The 26,781-nt window shown below is 39.3% G+C and overlaps 2 protein-coding genes across 4 annotated transcripts in view; one reads left to right on the forward strand and one right to left on the reverse strand.

Moving 5' to 3' along the window:
* The window catches only part of focad (focadhesin), a 62,108-nt gene extending 45,215 nt beyond the window's left edge, over window positions 1-16,893 (forward strand). The window contains 19 exon segments of the mRNA XM_042512147.1: window positions 315-431; window positions 771-1,009; window positions 2,346-2,435; window positions 2,682-2,829; window positions 3,881-4,000; window positions 4,932-5,054; window positions 5,748-5,825; window positions 6,748-6,819; window positions 8,093-8,195; window positions 8,418-8,498; window positions 8,664-8,792; window positions 8,877-8,992; window positions 10,929-11,189; window positions 11,824-11,913; window positions 12,010-12,187; window positions 12,931-13,028; window positions 14,061-14,312; window positions 14,479-14,554; window positions 16,684-16,893. Coding sequence (XP_042368081.1) covers window positions 315-431; window positions 771-1,009; window positions 2,346-2,435; window positions 2,682-2,829; window positions 3,881-4,000; window positions 4,932-5,054; window positions 5,748-5,825; window positions 6,748-6,819; window positions 8,093-8,195; window positions 8,418-8,498; window positions 8,664-8,792; window positions 8,877-8,992; window positions 10,929-11,189; window positions 11,824-11,913; window positions 12,010-12,187; window positions 12,931-13,028; window positions 14,061-14,312; window positions 14,479-14,554; window positions 16,684-16,757 — 2,445 coding nt within the window. The 3' untranslated portion in view covers window positions 16,758-16,893.
* A 208-nt stretch (window positions 16,894-17,101) lies between these two features.
* hacd4 (3-hydroxyacyl-CoA dehydratase 4) lies at window positions 17,102-25,655 on the reverse strand. Of its 3 annotated transcripts, XM_042512146.1 has the most exons (8): window positions 25,567-25,655; window positions 25,134-25,256; window positions 23,255-23,361; window positions 22,414-22,541; window positions 22,197-22,306; window positions 20,788-20,894; window positions 19,148-19,279; window positions 17,102-17,194 (listed from the first exon to the last, which is right to left on the reverse strand). In XM_042512146.1, coding segments are annotated over exons 2-8 (669 nt in total). In that variant the 5' UTR covers window positions 25,136-25,256; window positions 25,567-25,655; the 3' UTR covers window positions 17,102-17,111. The 3 variants fall into 3 exon arrangements, with proteins under 3 accessions (XP_042368080.1, XP_042368079.1, XP_042368078.1); XM_042512145.1 differs by lacking the exon at window positions 25,567-25,655 and having other exon boundaries at window positions 25,134-25,332; XM_042512144.1 differs by lacking the exons at window positions 25,134-25,256; window positions 25,567-25,655 and having other exon boundaries at window positions 23,255-23,447.
* Window positions 25,656-26,781: the final 1,126 nt, after the last annotated feature.

Raw genomic sequence — 26,781 nt, forward strand, 5'->3', positions numbered from 1 at the left:
ATACAGTGCATGTATTTATGTTTTGATGGCTGTGAAATCAAAAGTTGAATGAGTTTCAATGGGGCATTTTTTGACCTTAACAGTCTGAATGTAACAATTTAGTTTCTACAGTGTATTTTAGACGTATTGTAGGTGCTGAAAAAATTCACAGAAATTCACAGATTAAACAAAAATACACAATCTGGCCAAAATGTATGCAGTATGCATGAACACAGCCAAAATGATTAAAAAAATAAAGTTGCTCATACAAGAGTTAAGTTGATGTATGAATGACAAAGCTCTGTAAAGTCTTCCTTGGTGACCTGTCCCTGTAGGCGGGTCCAGAGTTTGTGCCCACAGCCAGCTGGTTGGCCATGGTCCTCAACACCCTGCTCAGCATCAGCAGCAGCAGCTACAAGGCCAGAGGACAAGTCTTCCCATGGTTCCTACATGTACGTTTCATACCAGGTTTCTGCTTTCTGTTTTTGTGTCTTAATCTACAGTAACAGCCGCCAGAAAACTGTGAACTCGTGCACTGAGCTTTCAGCTCCTGCAGGTGTCCTTGTTTCTCTGCTGTTTTCTAACTGCTGTGCTGAGAATACCATCACACCGTTCAAACACAGCACAGCAGCACCTTCTCCTCACTCATGCATAATGTCATCAGTCCCCTGCTGTGTGTGTATCTGGCTGCCGTCAGTCTGCACACATTTTCAGCTAGAGAACACATCAAACACACCTGACCCCCTCCCTCTCCTCCTCCACCTCCCTCCTCCTCCTCCTCCTCCTCACAGCGTTCCTACTCTGGTGAGAACACAGCCAGTGCCATAGCTCGCTCCTGTGCCAGCGTGGCCCTGTCCCTGCTGGTCCCGGTGCTGGTGGTGTGGCAGAGGGACGGTGTGGTTCAGGTCCTGTCAGTGCTGCAGGCCAGCCTGCCGGGCTCCCCCACCGCTGACGACTCCCAGGCTGTCCAGTTCCACTCAGGCCTAGCGCTGGGTATGGTGCTGTCCAGCCTGCACCACCAACGCCTCAGGTACAGTCTCTATGTCTGCAGCAATGACCCAATATGATGTCAGCCAGTGATGCTCAACTTGCTTTGACTAGGGGCCACTTTCGTAAAAGGACAGGAGGCCAGGGGCCAGTTGCAAAGGCCCCATACATGTTTCTAGGATTTTAGGACATTCGTTACATTTTAGGACAGCTTTTGGATTTTAGGACATTCGTTACATTTTAGGACAGCTTTTGGATTTTAGGACATTTCCATTATTTCAGGAAATTTCTAGGTTTTCAGGACATTTGTACAACTTTAGAACATTCGTAGGATTTTAGGACATTTCTGAGATTTTTAGGACGTTATTAGAATTTTATGAAATTCCAAACATTTTAGAACATTTGTTGGATTTTGGGGCATCTTTTGGATTTTAGAACATTTCAAGGATTTCAGGACATTTCAGGAAATTTCTAGGTTTTTAGGATGTTTGTTTTATTTAAGGGCATTTTAGGATGTGTGTAGGATTTTAGGACTTTTAGGACTTCTGGAAAAATTTCTAGGTTTTCAGGACATTTCTAGGATTTTAGGATGTTTTTTTGATATTAGGAGGTCTTGGACTTTTAGTATGTTGTTTGGATTTTAAGTAATTTTTTTAGGCTCAGATTTTTGGATGTCTGTAGGGTTTTAGGACATTTCTAGGATTCAAGGAAATTTCTGAAATTTTACGATGTTGCAAAGATTTTGGGATAATTTGGGGTTTTTTTGGGCATTTCTCAGATTTTTTGGACATTTTGAGGATTTTAGGACATTTCTATGATTTTCTGGATGTCTCCATGATTATTGGATGTCTCTAATAATTTAGGACATTTATAGAATTTTAGGACCTTTCTTGTATTAAGGACATTTCAACGACGTTTTTAGGATTACAGGAAGTTTATATGTTTTTAAGACATTTCTGGAATATATAGGATTTTAGGACATTGCTCGAGTTTTGGACATCTCTGGAAATTTAGGATGCTTGTAGGATTTTAGGGTGTTTTTTGGATTTGAGAATGTTTTGGGGATTTCAGGACAATAGGGTCTTAGTGAGGACCTCTGTCAGGGGGTGTGGGGGATCCTCCACTGGCACTTTTTTTGATCAACAAGCTCTATTTTGATGCTGTTTTATAAACTTGGCACCTTATGGATACTAAAAGTACAAAAACTATTCCCAGTGTGAATCATTTTATTTTTATTGTTAATTATAAATTGTTGGGGGACCACCTGGCACCCTATCAGGGGCCAGATTTGGCCCTTGGGCCATAAGTTGAATTTCACTGCTGTAAGCCATCTAAAGTGTTGAGCTGATCCACATGTGTGTCTGTCTCTGTTTCTCCAGTGATGTCTCTGTTGAGAAGGACACAGATGTCCTCCTCAGTTCTCTGGAGGCTCTCCAAAGCTGCTCCTTCAATCCAGACCTGGAATACAAGTCAGTGCTGAGTCCTTAGACATGTTAAGCACTAACCATTATTAATGGTTTCCAATTAGTGCTTGTGAGCATGAGTCAGTATTGTCAGAATAGTTTTAAATGCAGTGAATTTTCAATGCCCTCTTATTTTGAAATATAATTTCCTGCTAAAATAGAATCTACAATGTGCATCTTTACAGTGCAGTGAGCTGACTGATGCCAGCTCATGGTCTCATGAACCTCTCCTCTGTGCTCTCTCTCTCTCAGCACCGGCTGTGTATTGGGTCTGGGTCTTGTGCTTGCAGCTCTCTGCAGCAGCGGACAGACAAACCAACATGTCCACGTCACCCAAACACTAGACAAGCTGCTGTCCAATCTGCAGGACAGCAGTGGGCTGGGACGCATGCAGCAGGAGGTACATAGCCATACACAACATGATACAAATTCAGAGCTCTCACAAATATTACAGACATTCTTTGGGGGAATCTGTTCATTCATACTGTATACCTGTTACTGACAGGGACAGAGTTTGCAGTGTCCCTTCTCTCAGTTCTGGGGAATATATTTTTCATTTTGGGTTAAATTTTGCTATTTCATTATATATATTTTTTGAAGCCCTAATAACTACTTGAATATTAAAAAATGCCATTTAGAGTATATCAGAGCTACACTGAAATGTAATAGCATAGGATGCTTGCTCATCACTAAATATGAGATTTTGATGTTAGTGTCTCATAATGTTTCTACAGCTATAATGAGGCAACAGTAGTCAACATCTATTCTAAAACATGCAGAAAATGTGGTTTCTGAACTGACTGTAGGCAGGTTTCCATTAACCCTCGAATTATGCAAATTGAAATTGCTGATGTAAAATGCTGCTAATGGAAACATGTCAGTAGGTGGGTTTCCATTACAGATTAGCACAAAACTAAAGTAATATTTTTTAAATGTCGATAAAACATAATTTAGGGTTTCCATTGCAGTTTTGTGATATATGGCTTTTTAAATCACCTGAAATACCACCTCATGCGAGCATGAAAACTTTTTTTGCATTTGCAATTGTTTTTTTTTAATTTTTAATTGTTTTTTTTTTAGTGTTTCCATTAGGCATATTTCATATTCGCGATTTAAATTTTGCAGTTTTTTGCAGGATTAATGGAAACTAGAATGGACTGTCACCTCCCAGAAATCCCTCACACATGGCCGCTCCCACATATGAGGGGCTTTCCTTTCCATTATGGCTCCATAACGCGCCTACGTGGCCTTGGATTGGAAATAATGATATTGCATACTTTTTGCACAAATCTGTAACTAAAACCTAGTGACTGTAGATAATAAATGTAAAGCATACAGGGTGAGGCTAAATAGCATGGATCAAATAAACTGAACCTCTTTTAGAAATTGATTTGTAATAGTGGAATGGTATTTAAAGGAATGTTTCTGTCTTGTTATGTCTACCTATGCAGGTGTTGGCGTACTCTGTGGCGTGTGTGGGCGTGTCAGCCTTCAGCGGAGGTCTCATAGATGCTGCCAAGGCTGAGGAGGTGATGAGCACTCTGCGCTCAATGACTGAGGAGAGCCAACAGGTCAGCAGCAAAGACTCCTTTGTCAGTGAGATGGTTTCAGCCGCTTCATGCATAGTGATAATGATGTCGCCATACCAACTTCTCAGAAAATCTCTCATGACTTACATAAAGAATTAGGCTTCTTAGAGATTTGAATTACATACTGTACGCCAAGCGCTTCCTAGTCCCTTCAGCAGTTGTGTTTGTACAACTGGAAATGTCACTGCAGTCAGCTGAATTCAACACGTCTCCAAATGATGGACAGTCACACAACACTTTGATCAACTCCACATAAAAAGGGCAAGTAGTGCGCTGTGACCTAGACAAGCAAGACATTCTATATTGATTTCACAAACCCTGTCGGGGACACATCCGGACATATTAACAGTTTGCACTGAGTGATCGATCACAGTGTGTCTTGGTGGTTGTTTACACTTGTATTTGGATTTGTCAACTTTTGATTGGATCCCTGAGACACATATTAACCTTTTAAAACCTGAACAAAATGGTGTAATTGCTTTCAAAAACATGATGAGAAGACAACAATGAACTTCGTTAAACATGGCCCAGAGGTTAGCAAAAAAGATTACAAGAAAATTACCTGAAAAAATAAATAAATAAATAAAAATAACAAAAAAAACTGAAATAGTGCTGAAACTTTAAACATGTTTTAGTTTTGTTTTTTCTTTAAGATTATTTTAAATATAAAATTATTAAAATATATTGTTTTCAGGATATTGTTTCCTATTTTTTGGGTGATTTTCTAATAATCCTCTCCTCTTTTTTAAAGATATTATTTTTGTAGGTAATTTTCTTGTTACATTTTGCTAATTTCTTTCTTGCTCTAGACAGCTACTGATGTATTTTGTAAGTAAATATTTGGGGCCAGCATAATTCTAAATTGTACTGTAGTCTAACTCCAGTTTCTTTGCTTCTGTAATGTTTCTGGCAGACTCCAGGTTTCTCCCTGGCTCTAGGGTTGGTGGTCCATGGCCTGTCCATGTCCGGCCACGGTAAAGCGGAGGACATCCATCCTCGTCTGCTGGCAGCTTGGATCAAAATTTTACTGGCCGAGGTACTTCATCCACATGTTCCTATTTACAGCTGTGTTACATACTGTTTTTATAAAATATTTCACAGAATTCACAAGAAGAACAGATATTGAATAATGTATGAGCTTAACCTTTTGAAACTCAAGCCAAATTGGCTTGATTTTTTTTTTTAAAAAAACAAAAAAGCATGTTAAGACAGAACTAGCAGCTTAAGAAGACCCGAAAAATTAGCAAGAAAATTGTAAAAAGCTAAAGCTAAGATTATCTCCAAAAACATTACCTTTCCTGTAGAGAAAGTGATGCGTATATGTGTGTGTGTGTGTGTGTGTGTGTGTGTGTGTGTGTGTGTGTGTGTGTGTAACAAAATTTTTAAATAAATACATTATTTGCATTAAATAAATTATTTATTTAAAAGAAAATACAAACATTGATATGACCTGAAAAAAAATCTTAAATCTTAAAAAAATGAATAATGATACTGTAAATCTTGTAATTTGCAGGATATTTCTTGCCATGTGTTTTAAGAAGAAATCAATGGTTAGAGTTGTTCAAATGTTAAAATAATTGTGAAGGGTGTCTAACCAAGCAAAGCACAAGAAAAGTAATGTTGATCCAGGTTTCAAAGAGTTAAATTGTGGTGATACCAGGCTGCTGTAAAATGCGTTTTTTTTCCAGTCTGGTAAATGTTGAGTAGAGGATCTGTCTGTGTGTTTCAGGGTTGTCCCACCATGCAGCGGCTGGCTGCTGCAAACGGTCTGGTGGCTTTAGTCGGATCTGAGAGTTACCTCTTTCAAGTAAGGAACCAGTTTATCTGCTGGAATCACTGAAATGTTTGTTTCGGTTTCTGAGGTAAACAGTACAGAATGTCCACAGAGGCTCGGCCAAAGAGTTACTGAATGCTCTTTAGTCCAAAACAGTCACAGAGAAAGAACCATATAGAAATGTTCCACTATAAAAAAAAAAGTCCATTTGAAGAATGTATCATAAAACAAAAACATGCCCATTTATATTATGAAAACTTCAGTCAGTAGTTTTTTTGCAAATATGACAAAAATGTTTCATTTTCATATTTCTCATTTTACAATCTTTAATTTTTCATTATTATTTATGGAAAAAGGAGGAAGATAATCTAGGAAAAATTAAATATTTAGCAACCAAATAAATAAATAGTAACCTCTTTAAACAGCTGGTGATCGTCAAACCCCTTCTTCATCCCTGTACCTCATGAAAATCATGTTTTTAGACTTTATTTTCATAATAATGTGAATAAATTTTATTTACAGAGTGCTTTTCAGGAAACCCAGACACTTTACAAAAGTTAAGAAAGATCAAAAAATAAACTACATAATAAAATGCACACAACATTACAGTTTATACATCTCTAACTGGACATTAAAGCAGTTTGGAACAGGTGGATTTTGTTAAGTGTTTTGAGCTGGGAGAACTGTGCTCCACATTCAAACTTCACCAATATATGTAAGTTCTGAAATAATGTTAATAATATTTTTTCCCTTAAATTATAAGCCTCCACTCCATCGTTGAACAATTTTTAAGTATTTCCTTGTAGTAGGTTATTGTGCTTGTTATGTGAACGTAGCCAAATTTCAAATGTCGAAGGGAAGTTTTTCTATTTCCGGTAATGCTTTTTTTTCTTTGATGAGGCCATAAGTGTTGTGATGTCATAGTAAGTCTCACTGAGTTTGTCTTGTGATACAGCAAACCAGAGAGATGGAGCTCTCCTCGCAGCAGCAGAGCAGGCTCAATGAGGTCATCAGAGCCATCACACAAGTATGCTGAGTATTGTTTTACTAAATGAAGCATCTTTGCTTGCTGTTAAGATATTGTAATATACTAATACTGCCTTCACATCCTCCTCGGAAATAAAGTTTTTTTAAAATTACTAGTAGGAAATTGGGAAATTTTGATGATACCTGAGTTGCCGAGTTGTGACATTTCCGTGATGTTACAGGGCAGCAGAAATGGTGGAAATCATGGGAACAGTGTCAAGAATTGATGGGAAAAAAATGTATATTTAGTTATTTTGTTCCTAGTAACTATCATTTACTGGTAGTAGTTGCACATTTTAGTATCTGCATCTGTTAGCTGTTGCAAGCAAACTTTGAATTATAAAGTGTGTGAGTATACCAACACTGATAACAACATTATTTTGTAAGTTGACAACTTGACGTCATAAATGCATAAACATGGCGAGCAAAAGTCATTGGGCCTCATTTACTGTGTTGTAACAATGTTCTTACTCTCAGCATAAAATAAGTGCACTCGCAAAATCATCATTGGATTTCTGACCCATTCACACCGGCTGACATTGTTCTGTCCTGGTGCATTATGTTGGTGCCCTCTGTCTGCGATCAGCACACTGCCACACTCCCATTTCACCATATAAGGAAATGTGTTTGCTCAGAGGTGCATCATGGAGAAAGAAGCTGTTTCTATGCACATATTAAAGCCACACATACCATTAGTGAGCGTCTGTGAATGTAACGGTGGTCAGACACAGCTGATCAGCTGTCCGTCACTCTCTGTCAGTGTGTTCTGCAGTCTCTCCCATCAGGGTTAAATATGACATCTTAACACCTGCTGGGAGGTAGATCACAGTCTTATACCCTGCATGCCTGTTAATAGGTGACCTTTTTTTTTATTGTTAGTTAACATATTCAATATGTAATATGGTATAAATGTTAACTGCTGTCCATGTAGTGTGACATAAATTAAGTATAAAAATCAAATATATATAAAAAATGTAATATATAAAAATGTAAATAAAGTGGAAGCTATCAGCCTCTTGTTTAAATGCTCTTAGCATTAAATTGTAACCCGTCTTCTTCGTAGCTTCCATGTTCTCACTTTATCACCTCAAAGCTCATAAATACAACCAAGTTGAAAGAAAAACTTCCCAACTCGGAAAGTACGACCCTCTGACATCACATGAACACAGCATACAAGACATTTGCAGAGTACATTTGAGACTGTTTTAATAGTTCTATTTACACTGATCTGTCCTTCGCAGTGTACACACGCTTTATTTATGTTTTTTTTGCAGATCATTACATTCTCAGGAGCCATTGGTCTGCAGTCCAACAGTGCTTGTCTGATTGGTCATCTACATTTGGCCCACATGTCCACCAGTCACAGTCACACAGCAGGTAGGAGCAGCAGCTCCCACTGAGCCACACTGGAATGTTATCACCAGAGGAAGACGCAGAACATCACTCAGTGCTAACACAGTCATCTCGCAATTGTGTTTTATCGACATTTTGAAAATATCACTTAAGTTTTGTGCAAATCTGTAATGGAAACCCACCTAGTGACATGCTGTTTGGCATAATCCGTCTGTCTGTTCATTTCTCTCCATGTCCTCTCCTCAGTTCCTCAGGATTTCAGTTACCTGTCAGACAAAAGCGTCATCAGATCCATTGTTGACTTCATCACAGAGGCTGGAAAAAAAGGTGTGTGTTACTGTTTTAGTTAAAGCCCAGATCAGTTTTTATATCTCATCTTGCCTTTAATTCATCTGATGAGGCACAGTTTAGAACTTTATTTTCAGTAATATACCTCAAATAGGAACATAAAGGCACTTTTGCTTTGGGATTATTCCCTCCCTGTGGATCCAGGTCCAGAATTTGCTCCTCCAGCCCTGGTAAAGACCGCTCTGACCCCACTGGCATCAGTGGGAGCGAGTTTCCAGTACCCTCCCATCAACTGGAGCGCTGTCTTGTCTCCTCTGATGAGGCTCAGCTTTGGTAAGGACCTCCCACGTTTGTGTCTTTGTACCTGGAGGCTTGCAGAGTCCCAGCATCAAGTTCAACAGCTTGTCTCTCTAACAGGGGAGGATGTGCAGCATCAGTGTGTGGTGCTGGCAGCGAGTCAGGCTCAGTCCTCTCAGAGCGCCTCTCTCTTCTTGGGCTCCTGGATGTCACCGCCACTTGTGCACAGTCTCAGTGTAAGTTCCTCTCATGTAAGGTTTGGGGCTGTATCGATGCTTTCTGAGTAGTCAACAAAATGTGTCCACAGCATTAAAAATCAAGGCAAGGCAGCTTTGTTAGTATAGGCAGCTGTGGCTCAGAGGTAGAGCGGCTCGTCCATTAATCAGAGGGTCAGCGGTCTGATCCCCGGCTCCTCCAGCCAACATGTCAAAGTATCCTTGGGCAAGATACTGAACCCCAAATTGCTCTGATGCTGCGTAGTCGGAGTGTGAGTGCCTGTTAATGGTTACTGAATAGCAGGTGGCACAATGTGAGGTAGCTTCGGCCACCAGTGTGTGAATGTCAAAGCACTGTACAGTCTATTCACATTTTATAGCATATATTATACAACAAGCAAAAGTGCTTTACAGAGCAATTACATATAAAAACAAACAATAAAGATTTACAATAAAAGAGTAAAGAGATGAGATATAAAAGGTAAAATTATTTTTTTTAAATTTAAATAAACACCAAAAAAATAGTTTAAGTGCAGACGAGAGGTGCAAAGATAAAAAGATAATATAAATGATTTAAAATCAAGTTTAAAATAAGTTTGTAGTCATTAGTGGGTGGTGGAGTAGGAAGTGTGAAAAAAGGAATGTTTTTAGCTTTGACCTAAAAGTGGTCAGAGTCAGGGCTGTTGAACATCATCTGGGAGGTTATTTCAGGTTTGTGCTGCATGAGAGCAAAACTCTGCTTTCACCATGTATATAACTGGAAAATTGAATTGAATATTTAATGGTTGAACAGGTAAACTGTGTCAGTTTGTCCTATGCCAATAACCTCCTATGATAACATATGTATCTTTTTATTTCTGCTCTGTTTTACCACCAATGTCTTGTTTTTTCTCTTTTTCTGTTTGATTTGTCTTTCTCTGCTCAAGCAGTTCTTGTTTTTTGGCTATTTTTTTGTTGTTTGTGCATTTACTGTTGCCATTTTTTTTTAAAATTCTCATACTGTTCTATAAAATTGATAAATAGATGTTTGAAAATTTAAAAGTGCTGATCCCTCTATAAATACAACCCAACTTGAATAAATATCAATAATATATTTATGTATACATTGTAAATATATTTTAGGCTTCAAATTCATAACTCTAATGACATATGCTTTTGTGACATTTGCTGCGAGTACAGTACATGTTGTCTGTATTAGATGGGAAGGTTGGGAGACAGAAGGGGAGGGGGACACGCAGCAAAGGGCTGCCGATCCGAATGGAACCCCGGCTGCTGCAGGGACTCAGCCCTATAATATACAAATTTTAATTTAAGAAAAAAATAAGAAAACAAGATGGAGACAAAGTAGGAGGGCTTTGTCGTTGTATAGGCAGGTGAAGCATCAAAGCAATAAGAAGGTGCTCTTTGGTGAAAAAATGAAGATAAATGAAAAAAAGGGGGACTAAACCAAGGCACTCTTCTTTTAAAGCTTTATTATAAAGGCTTGTTTATGATGGAACACAATAAAAGGCTATGGTGTTTCCTGACCTAAATAATTTTATACACATGGTCCCCTTTCTTTAGGTATACGTGTGTCTGTATTTTCAGATTTTTTCAGTGTTGACATCATTATTCTCTGTTAGCATTTATCTTTCTTGATCATTGTCTTAATAGGTATTTAGAGTGTGTTACTTTTGAATATATTTGAACCTTCTCCATTTGTTGACTACTAATTATTATGTTTTCCTTCCTTTTTTATTATTATTATTTTATTTTATTTTTTATTATTTTTTTCTTTTTTCCTTTTTTTCCCTTCTTTGTGGTACATCGGTCAATGTACAACAAAGCCAAGAAAACAAGATGTTTGACCTCAGTTTTGGACAGTTTTTTTACCAAGTGCTACAAATACAAGTAAGTAAGTAATTAAAGTACTCAGGTTGTAATACAGTGAAAAATGAGCGGAGTATTTGTCTTCCAGCTCCAGACTCGGGCTCACCTGTATGAGAGCCTGGGCCTGTGGATGAAACATGTCGCCGAGGACAAGCTCCAGGTGTACATGGAAAGTCTGGGCCTGCAGCAGTTCCAGGAAGAGCTGCGACCCCAGCGTCTGTCCCTGTGCCGCTCTCTGCTGCAGGGCCTCGCTCAGGCCATGGCTCTGCCAAACCCCCCCAACAACTGCTGGAGCATCCTCTGCTCCACCACCGACAAGATCTTCACCCTGCTGCCCAACCACATCCAGGTACTCCCAGAAACCACTCACTGACACCACATTCCACTTCTGTTCTATAGCTGACATTTGAACTGCCGTCACTGTTCACACACCAGCTGACACTTCAACTACCTTTTAGCTTCAACTGAAATCGCTTCAAGCTTTACAGATCTACTGATATTCTCATCTCATGCTGTTTTCAAACCTAATGAGAAGGATTTTTTGCCTCATGTTAGTCGTGTGGGTTTGGCCACTGGAGTTTATTTTAAAGTTTTTCACAGCTGGTGAATATTCATTCTTATCAACTGTAATTACAGTTGTGCTAACTAACTGTGGAAAGACTAACAAGCAGGTCAGTTTGCAGTAAGGTGCAGCTGATAGCTGGAGTGAAGTGATTTGAAAATGGAAAACTTGGAGGCTGTTTATTCTGTTAATTCTTGAAGTATTTTTTATATCTTTAAGTTGTAAGCAAACACCTTTACTTTTTGTGAAATATAATTAAATATGTGGTCATTTGTAATGGGTGGACCTTAAACTGATAACTGAGAAGGATTCTGGACCTTGTTAATGGACCAGTTGGGAACCAATGTACCAGGTCATTCACTAACAGTATCCTCCTGTCACCATAATGGTTTCCTGCTGATGAGAAATCAATTTGTTTCAGGATAATGAGGTGGATTTGTATGTGGGAATCATCAAGTGTCTGTCAGAGATGTCTGACGCAGAGATTGACCGGATCGCACGAGTCACAGAGGTACAAAATTAATTTTAATCAAAATTAATTCTACACATAGTGGTTTTAAACAGCTACAGGTAAAGTAAGTAAAGCTGTGTACTCTGTACTGTTTAGACTCAGATGGAGAAGACCTGCTTTGCCCTGGCTTACTTGACCTCCCAGGGCAGAGTTCCCCTCCTGGGTCTCAATGACATCATCGCTGGTGTACTTCGTGGTTGGCAGAGCCGCAGAGTCGGCTGGCTCCTCCTGCAGTCTTTTTACCAGTGTCGCCTGGTCACCAACCCCAACACAGGTCAGGCCACAAGCGAGCCAGCTATTGAAGCGAGAAAGCCTTTTCTGCTGCATTTACATAATTAAAGGAAAAGTGATGATGCACTGATGAAAATCTTTTAAGTTGCAAATGAATTCTGTGCAAGAAAAAACTATTCTTTAAGCCAGTGATCAGTGACAGGGTGGCGGGTGCCCCCCAACCATTTTCCGATTAACAATAAAAATGAACATGGGGAATTGTTTTTGTACTTTTAGTATACATGAGGTGTAGGAGGCCTTAAGGAGTGCATAAAATTGCACGAAAAGCTTATTTATCAAAAAAGTGCTAGTAGAGGATCCCCTGCACCCCCCGAAAGACAATGAATATAAAAATTAAACATCCTAAAATCCTAAAATTATCCTATTATCCTAAAATTCTAGTATGTCCCAAAAATCTAAAGTCATAAATCCCTGAAAATGTCTTAAAATCCTGATAATATCCTAAAATTATAAACATGTTCCAAAATCATAGAAATTTCCTAAAATCCTACAAAGGAGCTGAAATCCTTGAATTGTCGTACACATCTAGATATTTCTCCAAATCCTAGAAACATCTCAAAATCTTAGAAATTTCCTAAAATTTTAAAAACATGCTAAAATCTTTGAAATGTTCTAAAATTGCTAGAAATGTCTTAAAATCCCCCAAAACATTCTAAAATCCTAGAAATGTCTGCTGATTTAAGTGTGAGTGAGTCCACGTGTTGAGATGGGTTGTTTTTGTCCTAGGTGTTTTGAAACGAATGGAGTGGCTCCTGGAGCTGATGGGACACATCCGAAATGTTGCCTATGGAGCAACTTCCGTCTCATGTGGAGACACTAGACTGGTAGGTTTCTGGCCACTGGCAAACTGCGGTGTATTTGTGGAGCCGTCAGTGTTTTGTTGTCACATGCCACAGATGAGGTGAGAGTTTAGAATAGCTGTCATTTCAGAGCTGCTTTGGAACGCAGCTCCAGGCTTGCTGGGCGTGTCCACCGAAATTAGTTGGATGTGTGCAAACAGGTTTTACACTTAAAGGGGACCTATAATTCTATTCCTTTTTTTCTGTCATTTATATACTGATAAAAAATTTAAGCACAACACTTTTGTTTGGCTCCCATTTTTAAAAGGTTAAGTTAAATATCTAGTACTTTTCATATACACTACTAACTCTAACTACACTAACTCTATATTTCTTACAAATTTTGAATGCAGATTTGTTTAATCCATGTTAGTGAGCGCCTTTCCTTTTCTAGGATAGTCCATCCACCTGACAGGCGTGGCTGATTAAACAGCATCATTACTACAAAGGTGACCTGGGATGGTTACAATAAAAGCACTCTTTAATGTTCAGTTTGATGCATTAAATATGAGAAAATTCCATCTATTCAGTGCATAAAAACATCTGAGATCTTTATCTTAAATATAAACCTTGTTCAGTGTATCACATTACATATATGTATATATACAGTATATATAGATACAGATATATGTATATATAGAGAGAGACAAAGACAGAGATGGGTAGATTTCAATATATCACCATATTATGTTGAAGCTTGAAAATGATTACCGGTATATTGAATCAGCACTCAGCAGTAGCTGCCTAATTTTTATTACTTCGTTTTCATTAAAAATGAAAAACTGAAGTTGTTTGTTGGTAAAGTGGAGCTGTAGATGGATACTGATGTGTAACTAACCATGCTGACTCTTCCTCACATGTGCCAACTTTACTACTTTTAAGTTATAATAAATGTTGTGATGATAAATGAACGTTTATCACAGTTAAGTGTTGAGTGTGTAAAGTTCTTGAAACCTGGTGAAACTCCACACACAGTATTTAATATTCTGACACAGATTTGCTTTATTTTGTGTGCAGGCCACAGACTTCCTGTTCCAGGTGTTTGCTGCTGCTGTAGTTTCCTGGGGCGACCACTTCATGCCGCTCCTCCTTGGCATCAGAACCCAGTGGTTCCCATGGCAACCTGACTCCAAGCCCCAAACTCTGCGACACAGTCTGTATGGAGAGGAGTCATTCACTGAGCGTGCCCTGCCGCAGTGCCTGCTGGGAATGCCCCACAGCCTGAGCCTGCTGCTGGACAAACAACCCTGGAGCAGCCAAAGAGACAAGGTCAGTGTGGCTCACAGATTCACGTTTACTTTTAGAAATAACTGTTGAGTTTGGTTTAGAGAGGAACAAGATGATGACAACCTCTGTGTGTGTGTGTGTGTGTGTGTGTGTGTGTGTGTGTGTGTGTGTGTGTGTGTGTGTGTGTGTGTGTGTGTGTGTGTGTCAGTTCATAGACTGGCTTTTCAGCATCACAGAGGGTCCTAAGCAGAGTCTGTCAGCCTCGACCATGAGCACAGCCAAAGGTAAAGAAATGACTCAGGATAAAATTTTACCTCACGCTTCTCTCTCCTCATAAAAGTCTGTCCAGGTAACGTGATGTCATTAAGTGCTGTTCCCATACTCAGACAGTGTTTGAAGTCTTTTCTCTCTCCCGCACTCAGAGACTAACAGTGATGTTGAGATTGACCTCAGTTACAGTCTGTGAAGCTTTACACAGGGCTGTGGATTAAGACTATGGATAAGATATAGAGGGTATGTGTTGACGTCACTTCCCCCTCAGAACACGCCCCCCTCAGTCAGACTGAGTGGCAAAACAACCTGTTAGAGTTTAGCAGTGAAAACAGCAAAACTGGGAGTAAAACTATTTTCTGCTCAAATTAAGAACAGCTGAACTCGACAATGATCCTTGCGACTTACCGTAGAACCAGTCGTCCACGGACATTGACATGTGGTTAGGGATCAGGTATCCTGACATCTATATTTACCTGATTTCAACGCCAGGAAAAAACACAGTGCAAAACCTGAAGGCACACAAAAGCCTTGACACGCACATATTTTAAAAAGAATTTATATAATCAGCCACAAGATTTAAAAACAAAGCAAAACTGATAAGCAGAAAAATGCGAAATATCAAATAAAATAACCAGCTGTTAAGTCAATTTACAGTATACAGTGTATTGACACATGAAAATATATGTATAATTTACTTCTACTTTTGATACTTAAGTACATTTATTGCCAGAAAATTACTTTTGATACTTAGTACAGATAATATGAAATGGGCCCACAAAGCCCTTTTTTTTTTGCGCCTGGATTCTAATTGTTACTGTGAATCGCAGTGATCCATTTGCTTCTCTTTTTGTCTGTTAAAAGATTGTTCCGACTGCTTGTTGAATCTATTTGTACAGTCAATCGCACACCAGCTCTTCCACCTTTAGGTGTGATTTTCGTCTTTTCACGTCATTAAAGCTAACGCTGCCACTCAGTTGGCGTACCCGCAGTGACTTCCGTGTGCTGTGACATCACGTGCATACACTCTATTAAAGCCCCAATTTGAGGAAGCAATCACTTTGTCCATCTTTCTATACAGTCTATGGTGTGCACCCATACATACTGTATATCATTAAACTGTAAAGGGGCCTATTTGTCCCAGTTTCCAGCTGTAGTTTTACACCTCGTGTTTCCCCATAGACCATCATTGTAAAAGAGAAATCTGTACAACTGTTGAAAGGAGACCTTTGTTGAAATGTACCCGTTGATTCTGCTGGGTTTAAAAGTTTGCATTCACTTAAAGCAGCTGCTCCTCTCATCAATCGATCGGGTCTGATCAGATCAGTTCTTTATCCGTCACAAAGTTGGCTTTTTAAATAAATTTGTGTTTTGCAGGATTCTCCACACATTAATTCATTTGTGGCAGCCTGCCACAATTAAAACATCTACTGTCACAACTAGGTTTTCTGTTTTTGGAGCTGGACCTTTTGGTCCTTTTGGAGCTTAAGATTATTGTTGGTACATATATATCGTTCAGTTATTTAAAGCGCCTACGGTGCCTATCTTTTCCAGTAATTGAAGCAATATGTAGCAACAAAGATGCCTGCACAAGTTTGCCTGAAATTCATATTTTAGTGACAGTAACATTTCTCCTACACGCAAGGAAGAAGTAAAAACTCCAGAGGGTTCATCTCAGGTTTTGCAGATGCTGATACAGATGAGGTTGGCTCAGGTTATCATGGTTACTCCTAAGGAAGTGATGTTGTAATAACAGCTCAGTGCTACTGAAAAGATACATTCTACTATTTATTCACACAAAAAATGTGAAGAATATACTTCACAAGTTGGGCACGTTGGACACAGTATGTGATTCTGGAGGCAGTAAATGTGTTTTGGTGACAAGCTGGATGTAAATAGATCTGGTTTAAAAAAAAAAAAAACTCCACAGGCGAAGGAAACACTGATGTTGGTATTGTTATGGCGACATAATAAAATCTGAACATGTAAACATGAGTATTGGCAGTTGTTAGCAGAGAGCCTTAAAGCAGTGCTTGTCTCTCCATCTGTGTCACACACTCACAGGAGAAAACGGCATTCTTGGCAGAAGTGAAACTTGTTGTTTGATTGTTCTGATTGGTTTATCCCATGCTTGTTGTTCCAGCTGCCCTGTTGGCCCTGAAGTCCTCCGCTGAGTTCAAGAAGAAAGCTGTGTGGACCCGAGCATATGGATGGTAGCCCAGAGGAGCCACAACAGACTGTTACTGTGGCAACAAACACAGAGGTTTTCTGCAAAAACATGACTGAAGCTTTAACACAGTCAAGCTGCGTGTGTGCGGCCTCTGACCACTGGACATGACTCAGTGATGGCTATCAGTGTTCCCATTCAAACTTCATCAAACACAGGAAATACATAATGTTGTTGAATTTGATTTTCTGGCTTTTTTTTTTTTTTTTTTTTTTATAATGATCCCACATCCTGATGACATCTAACTCCCTAAAATAAAAAAGAAAGATTCCCCATTTCCTTTCGACAAAAAAAATGACTTCAGAGCTCCTGAAAGAACCCTCCCATCATTCAGTTGTCAAGTGTCATTTCCTCTTCATCTTCTTGTTCCATTTGTCCAGGTGGTGTTGTCTCTCCTTCAGCAGTTGCCACACAGTCACAGAGGCCCCTATAACAAACACAACTCTGTTAGACAGTTAGTCAGAAAACTCACAACAGTTTGTGCACTGTTTTTGTACAATCATTTTTTGTACAGCCACAATTCCAAAAAAGTGTGACTTTGTATAAATGTAAGTAATAACAGAATGCAATCATTTGCAAATCCTTTTTGACCAACATTGACTTGAATGAGGTACAAAGACAAGATATTTAACCCTTTGAAACCTGAGCTCATTTGCTTGATTTCTTTCAAAAACATGAAAAGAAGAAGATAAGGTTTACCATTTTGAACATTAAATATCTTGTCTTTTTTCTGTCTTCACTGGAATATAGACCAAAAAGGGTTTGGAAATCACTGCTTTGTGTTTTTATTTATGCTCTGTACAGGGTCCCAACCTTTTTTTGGAATTGGGGTTGTATTTAGCACAAATCTAAGAGCTGCAAAAGGATGGCCATTACAGAATACTACCTGCTGTACGTGTAGTTCACCAAGTAAAAATTGAATAGTGCACTTCCATGTGTGGGTGGTAGTGAACAGCCTGTCGGCTCTTTGTTTGGAGTTGCTACGTGTTGAGGCATGACAAGCTCTGACTCGGTTGAAAAACCCAGCAGATTTCTGGCTGTGTCTGACTCCAGTCTGACTAACCAGTAACCTCTGTCATTTACCAGTGAAGTCTTAGTCAAGTCCGGATAGACACTTTTTACATCTTAAATTCAGCTGTTAATCCCAATATTACTGCTAAAGCTCAGACATACTGTCCACTCAGGATGTAACGATTTACTCAACTCACGATTCAAGGCGATTCACGATACTGAGTTCACGATACGATTTTCTCACATTTTTTTTTTTATGACTGAAAAATATTGTATTATTTTACACAAAAGTTATACAAAATACTGCGTCTTTCTGTTCTCCCCTTTTTATTTCTGAGGTAGGGTATAAAAGCAAAACACAGGCTATGCAATGAATGCATTTCTGGACATTCCCCTGTGTCCCCTGCTGTTAAAAAAAACACTTTCACTGGGACAGAGGTGGCTGCTGAGGTTTGCTTCTACTAAAAGGGGAAAGCGGAGAGGGCGAGTTTGTAGAACTAAGTTGGTCGTTTCCGACTCATGGATGATAAGCTGGGCTCTCTCTTTGGCTCTTGTACTTTGGCCGTGTAGTTGTGGTTAAGGAGTAATGTGTGTAGGCGGGGCGGACTGGAGCTCCTCACCATGATACTGGCTCACATGCTGCATCATGTTAGTTGTACTATTTGTGTATTTCAACACCCTCTTACAATATTTGCAGACTGTTTTTGGCTTTTCTGTTATCTTCTCACCTTTTTATTACTTTCTGACTTTAAGGAAGCTCAAATGCCACTGCACTTCCGATTTAAAACTGGAGGGCACATCTTCTTCAATATCGCCTGACGTAGAAACTTTGCTTCGTCTTATTTACGATGGCGAGCTGTCTCTAGTCTCTGACAATGACTTAGGACGTTGAACGTGCAGTGACTTTGCACGTCAGGCTAGCGAAATCAGAAGCAGATTACGCCCTCTGCTGTTCAAACAAAGTATCGCAGTTCAGTTTTCATCTTGACGACTTGAATCTCACGTTTTGTCAATTTTTAACTGCCTCGCGATGCATCGTTACATCACTACTGTCCACACTGAACTTTTGCGGACAGCTGAGGACTTGTAGCGGTCACATGGACGCATACGTGGTTCCATTCATACTACAATAGAAGGTCCACATGAGCCTCAGCCGCCAACATCGGATGAGGCGCAGCTGGATCCGAGTTTGTCGGATATTCAGCTTAATGAACTAAAGAGCATCAGCTGTGGCTGCGTTGAACCAACGCGTTTTCATCCCAAGTTGTCACATGTTGCCGTTTTGCAGTGGACTTCAGCGTCTACATATTACGCTCTTGGTATCCGTCTGTGTTTGCATTTGGTGTTAACACTGACTAAGTGATCTTACCGAGAGCCAGAATCGGAAGCGAGAGCATCAGCATTAAAGGCAGGTGAACGTGTGTGGACACCGTGGAGTTGAGAGAGGATGAGTTTGCTGCTGCTGGCTTAACATACGGCAGGGCCTGGTATATGGTGACACCTGAGGAAAAAAAATCAACACATGCAACATGCTCATTTTTCAAAGGATTCTTGAAATCATGATCAAATATTCAGCTGCAGTCCAATAAAGAACAGTCACACTGGATCAGGACACACTGGGCATGTGGTGAGAAACTATCAGACTGCACTGCCTGTGTGTTACTGATATATTCAACACACACACACACACACAGAGCAGAAGCTAGAATGTTCTTTTCTCACAGACTTCCTGACATTTTATCATCACCTCTGCTTTGCAAACTCATTTCCTGTGTGCTTGCGTGACTTCCCTTCTACAGTACCAGTCTCTGACACATTACAGCAGCTCCTATTGTTCAGCCTGTGTCAGGTCAGCTACTGTAACTGCCCATCCAGGAGCCTAAATGTAGGCTGCTGCAGACTGATGCAAGCCAGTCCAGCTGCCAGATGTGTGTTAGTGTGTTTCTGCAAACCACAAATCTGTTACATTTGTGCATTTCATACGAATCATAATCTTCTCCTAAGGTTTACACGGCAACTTACATAAAACGTTAAACTTTTGTTGGGGTTTGGCACAACAGTATTGTGGGGGCCTGAAAATGCAAACCATCTAAACCTGGTTCCAGAGTGTAATCATTTGAAAACGCCACCCCTTGTGTCGCTGTCTAAACTGGCGATGCACGGATCATGTAAGTACGGTGACATCACGGCCACGCTTCATGCAGGCGTGTGGTGTTTTCTATGGTGTCTCATTACAAAGTTACACCGCCAACTACTGGCTGGGCATGCATACTACAGCATTTTCGGTTGTATTTGTGGATCCTTTGACATGAGGATCGTTTCCACAATGTCATCATATCATAGCAGATTTTTTTGAAAATGCAAAGGAAAGACTTTTGTGTTTTTAGTAGGGCCACTCTCGTCTAAATCTATAGACACATGCCAAGCTGCAGAACTCTGTTCAACACCAACAAACAACAAAACTGCCTGTGCTGATGTGAGTCATTGCTGTGTTTCCAGCAGCCTTTAAGGGTTTTTCAGTGGTAAAATGTTATGAGTAAGTATAATTACTTAAGTGCTGTACTTTAGTACAGACTTGAGGTTGTTGTACTTTACTTGAGTTTGTTTTTTTCATGCCATGCAACACTTCTACAGCACTACATTTATCAGAAAGCCTTAAATAGATTAGATTAGTGTAGATTAGATTAGACTGACTTTAATGTCCACATCAGTGGAAATTTGTCACTGGTTTCTCAGCAAATGAATACTTTTGCATAAAAAGCACGAGAAAAGTTTTTCAAATATGATGTTTTGTTGTAAATTAGATTACCCAACAGTTTATACAAGCGCATCTGAAACAATTAGCTGATTAACAGAAAATTAATTGTTAACTATTTTTGGTAAACATCTAAGTCATTTTAATTTATTCTGAGTGATTTTGATTTTTTGCAGCTGCTTTGTTCTTTATAGGTTTTTTTAAAAAAGATTTTTCATCATAGTAAAGATGGAGTGAGTCAGGGATGAGGTCACCTTCAGTGGCTGCTGACAGGATGTATAAGGGGATCCAGAGTGTGTAGCGAGTCCACAGCATAGCGATGGACGGCGTGTCCAGAACACACAGCAGCTCATGTGGGTACCTGTCATCAAACACCACACATCAACATGTTAGCTGAGGGCATAATGGCATAACTGACAGCTGGCTGAATCAGCAGGAAAAGCTTCCATTAATCATAGAAGGACATGACTCAGTGCATCATTACACTTGGCAGCTCTCTCTGTATCTTGGCTGATATTTACTTTTAATCTATGATACCACTGCACCACTATATATACATGCCTGTTACAAAGTTTCTAAGTGATGATATTAACATTGTACATATGTAAAAGTAAGAAAACAACAACAATGAAGATACCCATAGGAAGTGTTTGGTGCATTTTACGCACTTTCAATTTTTTGGGGGTTTTTTTGTGTGATAATTTTGGCTTATGTTCATGCATATGGCATCAATTGTTGCAAGATTGGATTGTGTATTTTTGTTTGATTTTAGAATTCCCAGCTCAGCTCCTACAATAAGTCTAAAATACACAGTAAACTAAATTGTTACATTCGGAAATGCAAAGTGTAAAAAATGCTCCACTGAAACCCATTCAAACTGACATTTCTGATCCCACAGCCATCAAAGCATAAAAACATATATTGTATTATTTCTGGGTGTCATTCTGGGTTTTGACTTGGAATTTGTCATTTTGACTATTTTTCACCAGATGACCTAATTTTTACCATATTTGGCATATGGAGAAAATACATGCTATTTCCACTAGGTGTAATCATTGACATATCCCAGACTGTCAACAAAAAATCTATTTTGCATGTAGTATATTGAAAATAATACTTTTTTTAAGATCTAAAAAATGTGGTGGCATCATGACACAAAACATGGCATTTAAAGGCTTAAAATTCTAAAATAGTAATAATAATGATAATATTTAATTAATATTTGATATCTGTGATTAGGGGTGATGGTGGTTAAGACATAAACTTAATGAAAGTGGGAAATAATATAATGTATAATATTTTTTTGAAGTGCATTTTGTGTGCAGTGATGTGAGTATGTGTAATATTACAGCATGTCCTGTATCTTTAAAAGCAAGTACTCCAAGTACTAATAATTTGACTCAGCAACTTTGACTTATATTGGAATAATATCTGACCAGGAGTATCTATACTGTGACTCAAGTACTTAAGTTGTGTACTTTGTCCAGCACTATCACTACATGATCATCATCAGGCACCATGCCCGCTTTGGCAAAAACAAACATTTTATGTTTATTTGTGAACATCACATAAAAAACTGACAGAAATGAAGATGGTGCTCCTGTAAAATTGCAAAAGGATAGTTCACCAAGTGAAATAAAGAGACAAGCTGTCATGTACACACCGCAGGAGGTCCAGAATGTTCCACAAGAAGAACTGTGCACACACCACTGGTTTGCTCTGGATCTCCTCCAGCATGATGACCATGATCAGCAGGAGGTTCTTCTCCATCACCTGAAAAACAGTCCGCTTGCACAATCTACCACTGCTTCAGAAGGATGAAAATACACATTTGAGCATTTTACAGCATCTGCAGGATTAATAATGAGAGTGATTCATACTTGGACGAAGCGAGGGAGGAGTCGAGCTTTCTCAATCCCATCTGCGATGTGGAAGAGTTCCAGGATGGACAGCAGCTGGCACAGACTCATCACAAAGCCAACGGAGTAAAATGTGTCTGCCAGGGCATCTGTAAGAGCACAAACCTAAATTTATTACACCAACTTACACCAATTAGCCAAAACATTAAAACCACTGATGGGTGAAAGGAATAACTCTGATCATCTGCTTGTTAAAGTGTAATGTTCTACTGGGAATGACGTCCTTTGCCCATTCCACTAAAGATTTGCACAAAATTTGAGTGATTCCACTGAGTGATGTTCTGTGACATCTCCTCTGATGATAACATCCCAGTAACCATTGCGATGGATGTTCAAAACATTAGCAGCTTTATATCTATTGCAGGCACCACACTAGCCGTCATTATTTCCAATCCAAGACCACGTAGGCGTGTTATGGACCCATAATGGAAAGACGAGCCCCTTATACGTGGGAGCGGACACGTATGAGGGATTTCTGGGAGGTGATAGTCCATGGTGTTTGGTGTTAGGTGTTTTTTGTACTTGTTACTTTTTTTGGGTCGTTTCTTCTTACATTTCTCATTGCCCTTTTCCCATGTTTTTTAAAAGAAATCAAGCCAACTTTTCAGATTTCAAAGGTAGCAATAAACTTTACTGAAAACACAATGTTTTGTCTCTTAGTTCTTCTCTCCTGAATTAATACCAACAATGACTTTGAGATCCAGTATTTCACAAAGAACCCAGAAAGCTCAACATTCGAATCGATGTTGCAAAACTTTGCAGCCTTTTTCTTAACTTCGCTGAAATCTGTGATGAAGCTTACCTTTCCCAAATGTGAGAAACCTGGCTATGGTGTTAGCCAGGATCCATGTGTGTCCACAGAACTGGAACAGGTTATACGAGAAAATGTAGGCGAGCCTGAAGCTGAACCTGAAGGAGAAAAAAAACATTCTCAGCCTGCCACAGTCTGGACATCTGCCTCACACAGCTGTAAGCAGTGATCATCACAGGCATCCTGATCGGCCGGCACACTGACAGGAAGTGGAACAGAGCTGTCGTTAATGTCATTAGTTCCACCTGTGCCCAGAGTGTCAAGAGGATCTGTTTACTGTCCAACTGCTGATGCTGATGCCATTTGATTATTATATTCTCCTCAGTCAACAAACTGGAACTATTTTAAGTAAATTAAATTACAGGGAACACAGATGGAAAGCACATTTGCTGGATTGTTCTAATAGATTACAACTTTGCTTGCTAATTGCCAGGGAAGTTTTTGGCAAGATGCGTTTCTGCAGACCACAGATTTATCACATTTACATGTTATCATATAGCAGAACCATTGAAACTTTATGTTTTAACATCGCTGTGGTTAACGTGTTTTGTTCAGGCTCAAAAAAACAAAACAGTTTAAAAAAACAACAACAACCACCTGGTTTTTGGAGCATTAGTGGTGTAGTAGACAGACGTATGCAGGTCAGCTGAGTGTACCCACCTCTTTTTCTGGGCATTTATAGTATACTCACCTATCAGCCAAAAAGTGTTTGGACTATATAAAAAAAGTATACCTGCTACATTCAAATGACCAGTTTTGTGGTACTACCCCTGGTGGAAACACAGCCTCAGACCACTAAAATACACCCACATTAGGTGACTAGAAAGCTGCTGGAAACACAGCAATGACTCACTAAAAACAAACAGCTTAGCTGTTTGTCGGTGCTGAAGAGTAGTCTGCAGCTTGGCAGGCATCTTGGCATCCAACATCACACATCCAATATTCAACATCCATCATCCAACATCCCCCATCCATCATTTACCATCAAACATCCACCATCCATTATCCACCATCAAACATCTACCATCCATCATCTACCATCCACCATCCATCATCCAACATCCACCATCCATGATCTACCATCCACAATCCAACATCCAACATCCACCATCGACCATCTATCATCCACGATCCAACATCCACCATCAAACATCCATCATCTATCATCCACCATTCAACATCCACCACATGTCAAAGTCAGTTGTTAAGTTCAGCTCTTTATAAACATAAATATCATGTTATATATATATATATATATATATATATATATATATATATATATAGAGAGAGAGAGAGAGAGAGAGAGAGAGAGAGATAGTTGGATAGGTGTGTATACAAATATTTTTAGTGCATTTTGCCCTTCTGCCCTTTTTTTTTTACAAATGTTTTGCTAAATTCTGGGTCATTTCCTCTCAAGTTGCTGACTGCATTCTTCCCATATTTCAAAGGTTTTAAAGGGCTTTAAAGGGTTAATCTATGCTGTTGCTTGTAATTCAGACTCTATAGCGGAGCATAATAATATGATTTCATTGCACACGCGTGAAAATAAAGATTTAACTTACAAAAATGCTGATTTTCTTGTATTACAGCAGATTAAAAAACAAAAAAGCAGCTCAGTGTGTAATCCTGGGTAGTTATAAACTCAGTGCATGTCTTCTGTGAGTTCATCTTGGATATAAAGTTGCAAAATAAGCACTAATCTGTCAGATACATTTTGCCTCTAAGCCTACTTTATAGTATTTAGCTGTTAATGCTCAGAAGTGAAGCTTTGTACATGATGAGCCTGACATTCCTTAACACGCCCTGCAGAGAGAGAACATTCCTCCACAGCGAGCCTCACCACACTACTCGAAACTCCCACAATACTCACATTCTCTTTCTCCTTTAGGTTGTTGCAGGTAAGCGGCGCTGCTCATAGTCCCAGTGTGAGTTTGAAGAGAATCATTTTGTTTGTGGCTCCTGTGAACACAGACCAGCCTCTTACTTCATGCTGCTGCAAGACAAGAGCAGAGAAATGCTGCAACATGTGTGTTTGTAGAGCTTCCTCAGGCTGACTGTTGCACTCATGACTTTACAGTCCGGAGGAAGTGAACATTCCACGTGTGAGTATGACGTCAAGGAGTCCCAGCCCCCAAAAAAACAGAAGACTGTGAGCTGAGTGTGAGAGAACAATGAGACACACAGTGCAGGTGGAGAGTGTTCATGTTAGCAGCAGGAGCGAGTCAAACAGCCAGTCACATAACCTCAGACTGAACTTTATGGTGAACGTGTAGATTCTTAATGCAATGCAGTTGAATACTTACATGTTACTGACTTTAAAGACAATGGAGCAACATTCCCTTAAATTTCTCTTCATTTTTGGATAAGACAAAATAAATAAGGATGTCAACTCCAGATGCACCAAATGCTCTGAACCAATCAAATCTGCTCTGACCAGGTGTGCTCAGTGATCCCACTGATCATAAGTCACCTGTTAGCACAGGTAACACCCCCTAAACACTATTTATGGACAGGTTTTGTGCCGTGTGAGTATCAATCAATCAAACTTTATTAATATAGCACCTTTTAAACAAATCGAATGCAATTCAAAGTGCTTTATAGTTTGATTGAAAAACAAAACAAAACAAAACAAAAACAAGAAACAACATATAAAACAAGCAAAATTGGATCTTCAAAAAAGAACAAGTAAAAAACCATTAAAATAATAATATAAAGTGTTTGGGTGGATAGCAAGCACCCCGTGTACAGAGGCTGTGTCCTCGCTGCAGCGGCTGCAGGTTCAATTCTGGCCTCGGCGCCTTGCTGCGTGTCACCTCCGCTCTCTCTCTCCCACTCTCATTCTAAGCTTTCCTATCAAATAAGGCAGAAAAACACCCCAAAAAAAATATCTAAAAAAACCAAAATAAAAACATAAAATAGTAAGACACTACATAAAAGCCAGGATAAAAGATAGGTTTTTAATCCCTGTTTAAAAGTATCAATATTTTGAGCTCCTCTCAGATCCCCCTGCAGGCTGTTCTAGCTTTCTGGAGAGTTTTGGAGATTTATGTTGTAATTCTTGTAACTGTGCAGGTCTTCATTCTATTTACTTTTTCTAGTGTCTGTATCATACTTTTGTTCTTATGATGTGCTTTATGATTTTAAAAATTAGAAACTATAAAGCTTGCATATTTCTCAAACTATTCTTTTAAGGATTTGCATACACATTTAGTCACAGGTGATGCTCATTGAAGCAGCATACACTGCCCTCTAGTGGTAAAAGCTGAAAACTCGAGCTGCAGAAATCAGAATAAAGGTCAAACAGGTCATAAAACTCTGACAGTTTAGATTTGCAAACAGTTTTTCTCTGCCTCTCCTGCAGCTTCTCTGTGTTTAGAAGAGACGTCACACGACAGCCGACCTCAGGCTGCTCCGCAAACACGGTTAGAATCGCTCACAACACGGAACATGCTTGTGTGTATTCTGAGTCATCTCTCGGTTTGGGCAGCAGGAAACATTTCCAGGGTCAAAGGGCATGG

This window comes from Plectropomus leopardus, chromosome 23 (genome assembly GCF_008729295.1).
Source record: "Plectropomus leopardus isolate mb chromosome 23, YSFRI_Pleo_2.0, whole genome shotgun sequence".
NCBI lineage: Eukaryota > Metazoa > Chordata > Actinopteri > Perciformes > Serranidae > Plectropomus > Plectropomus leopardus.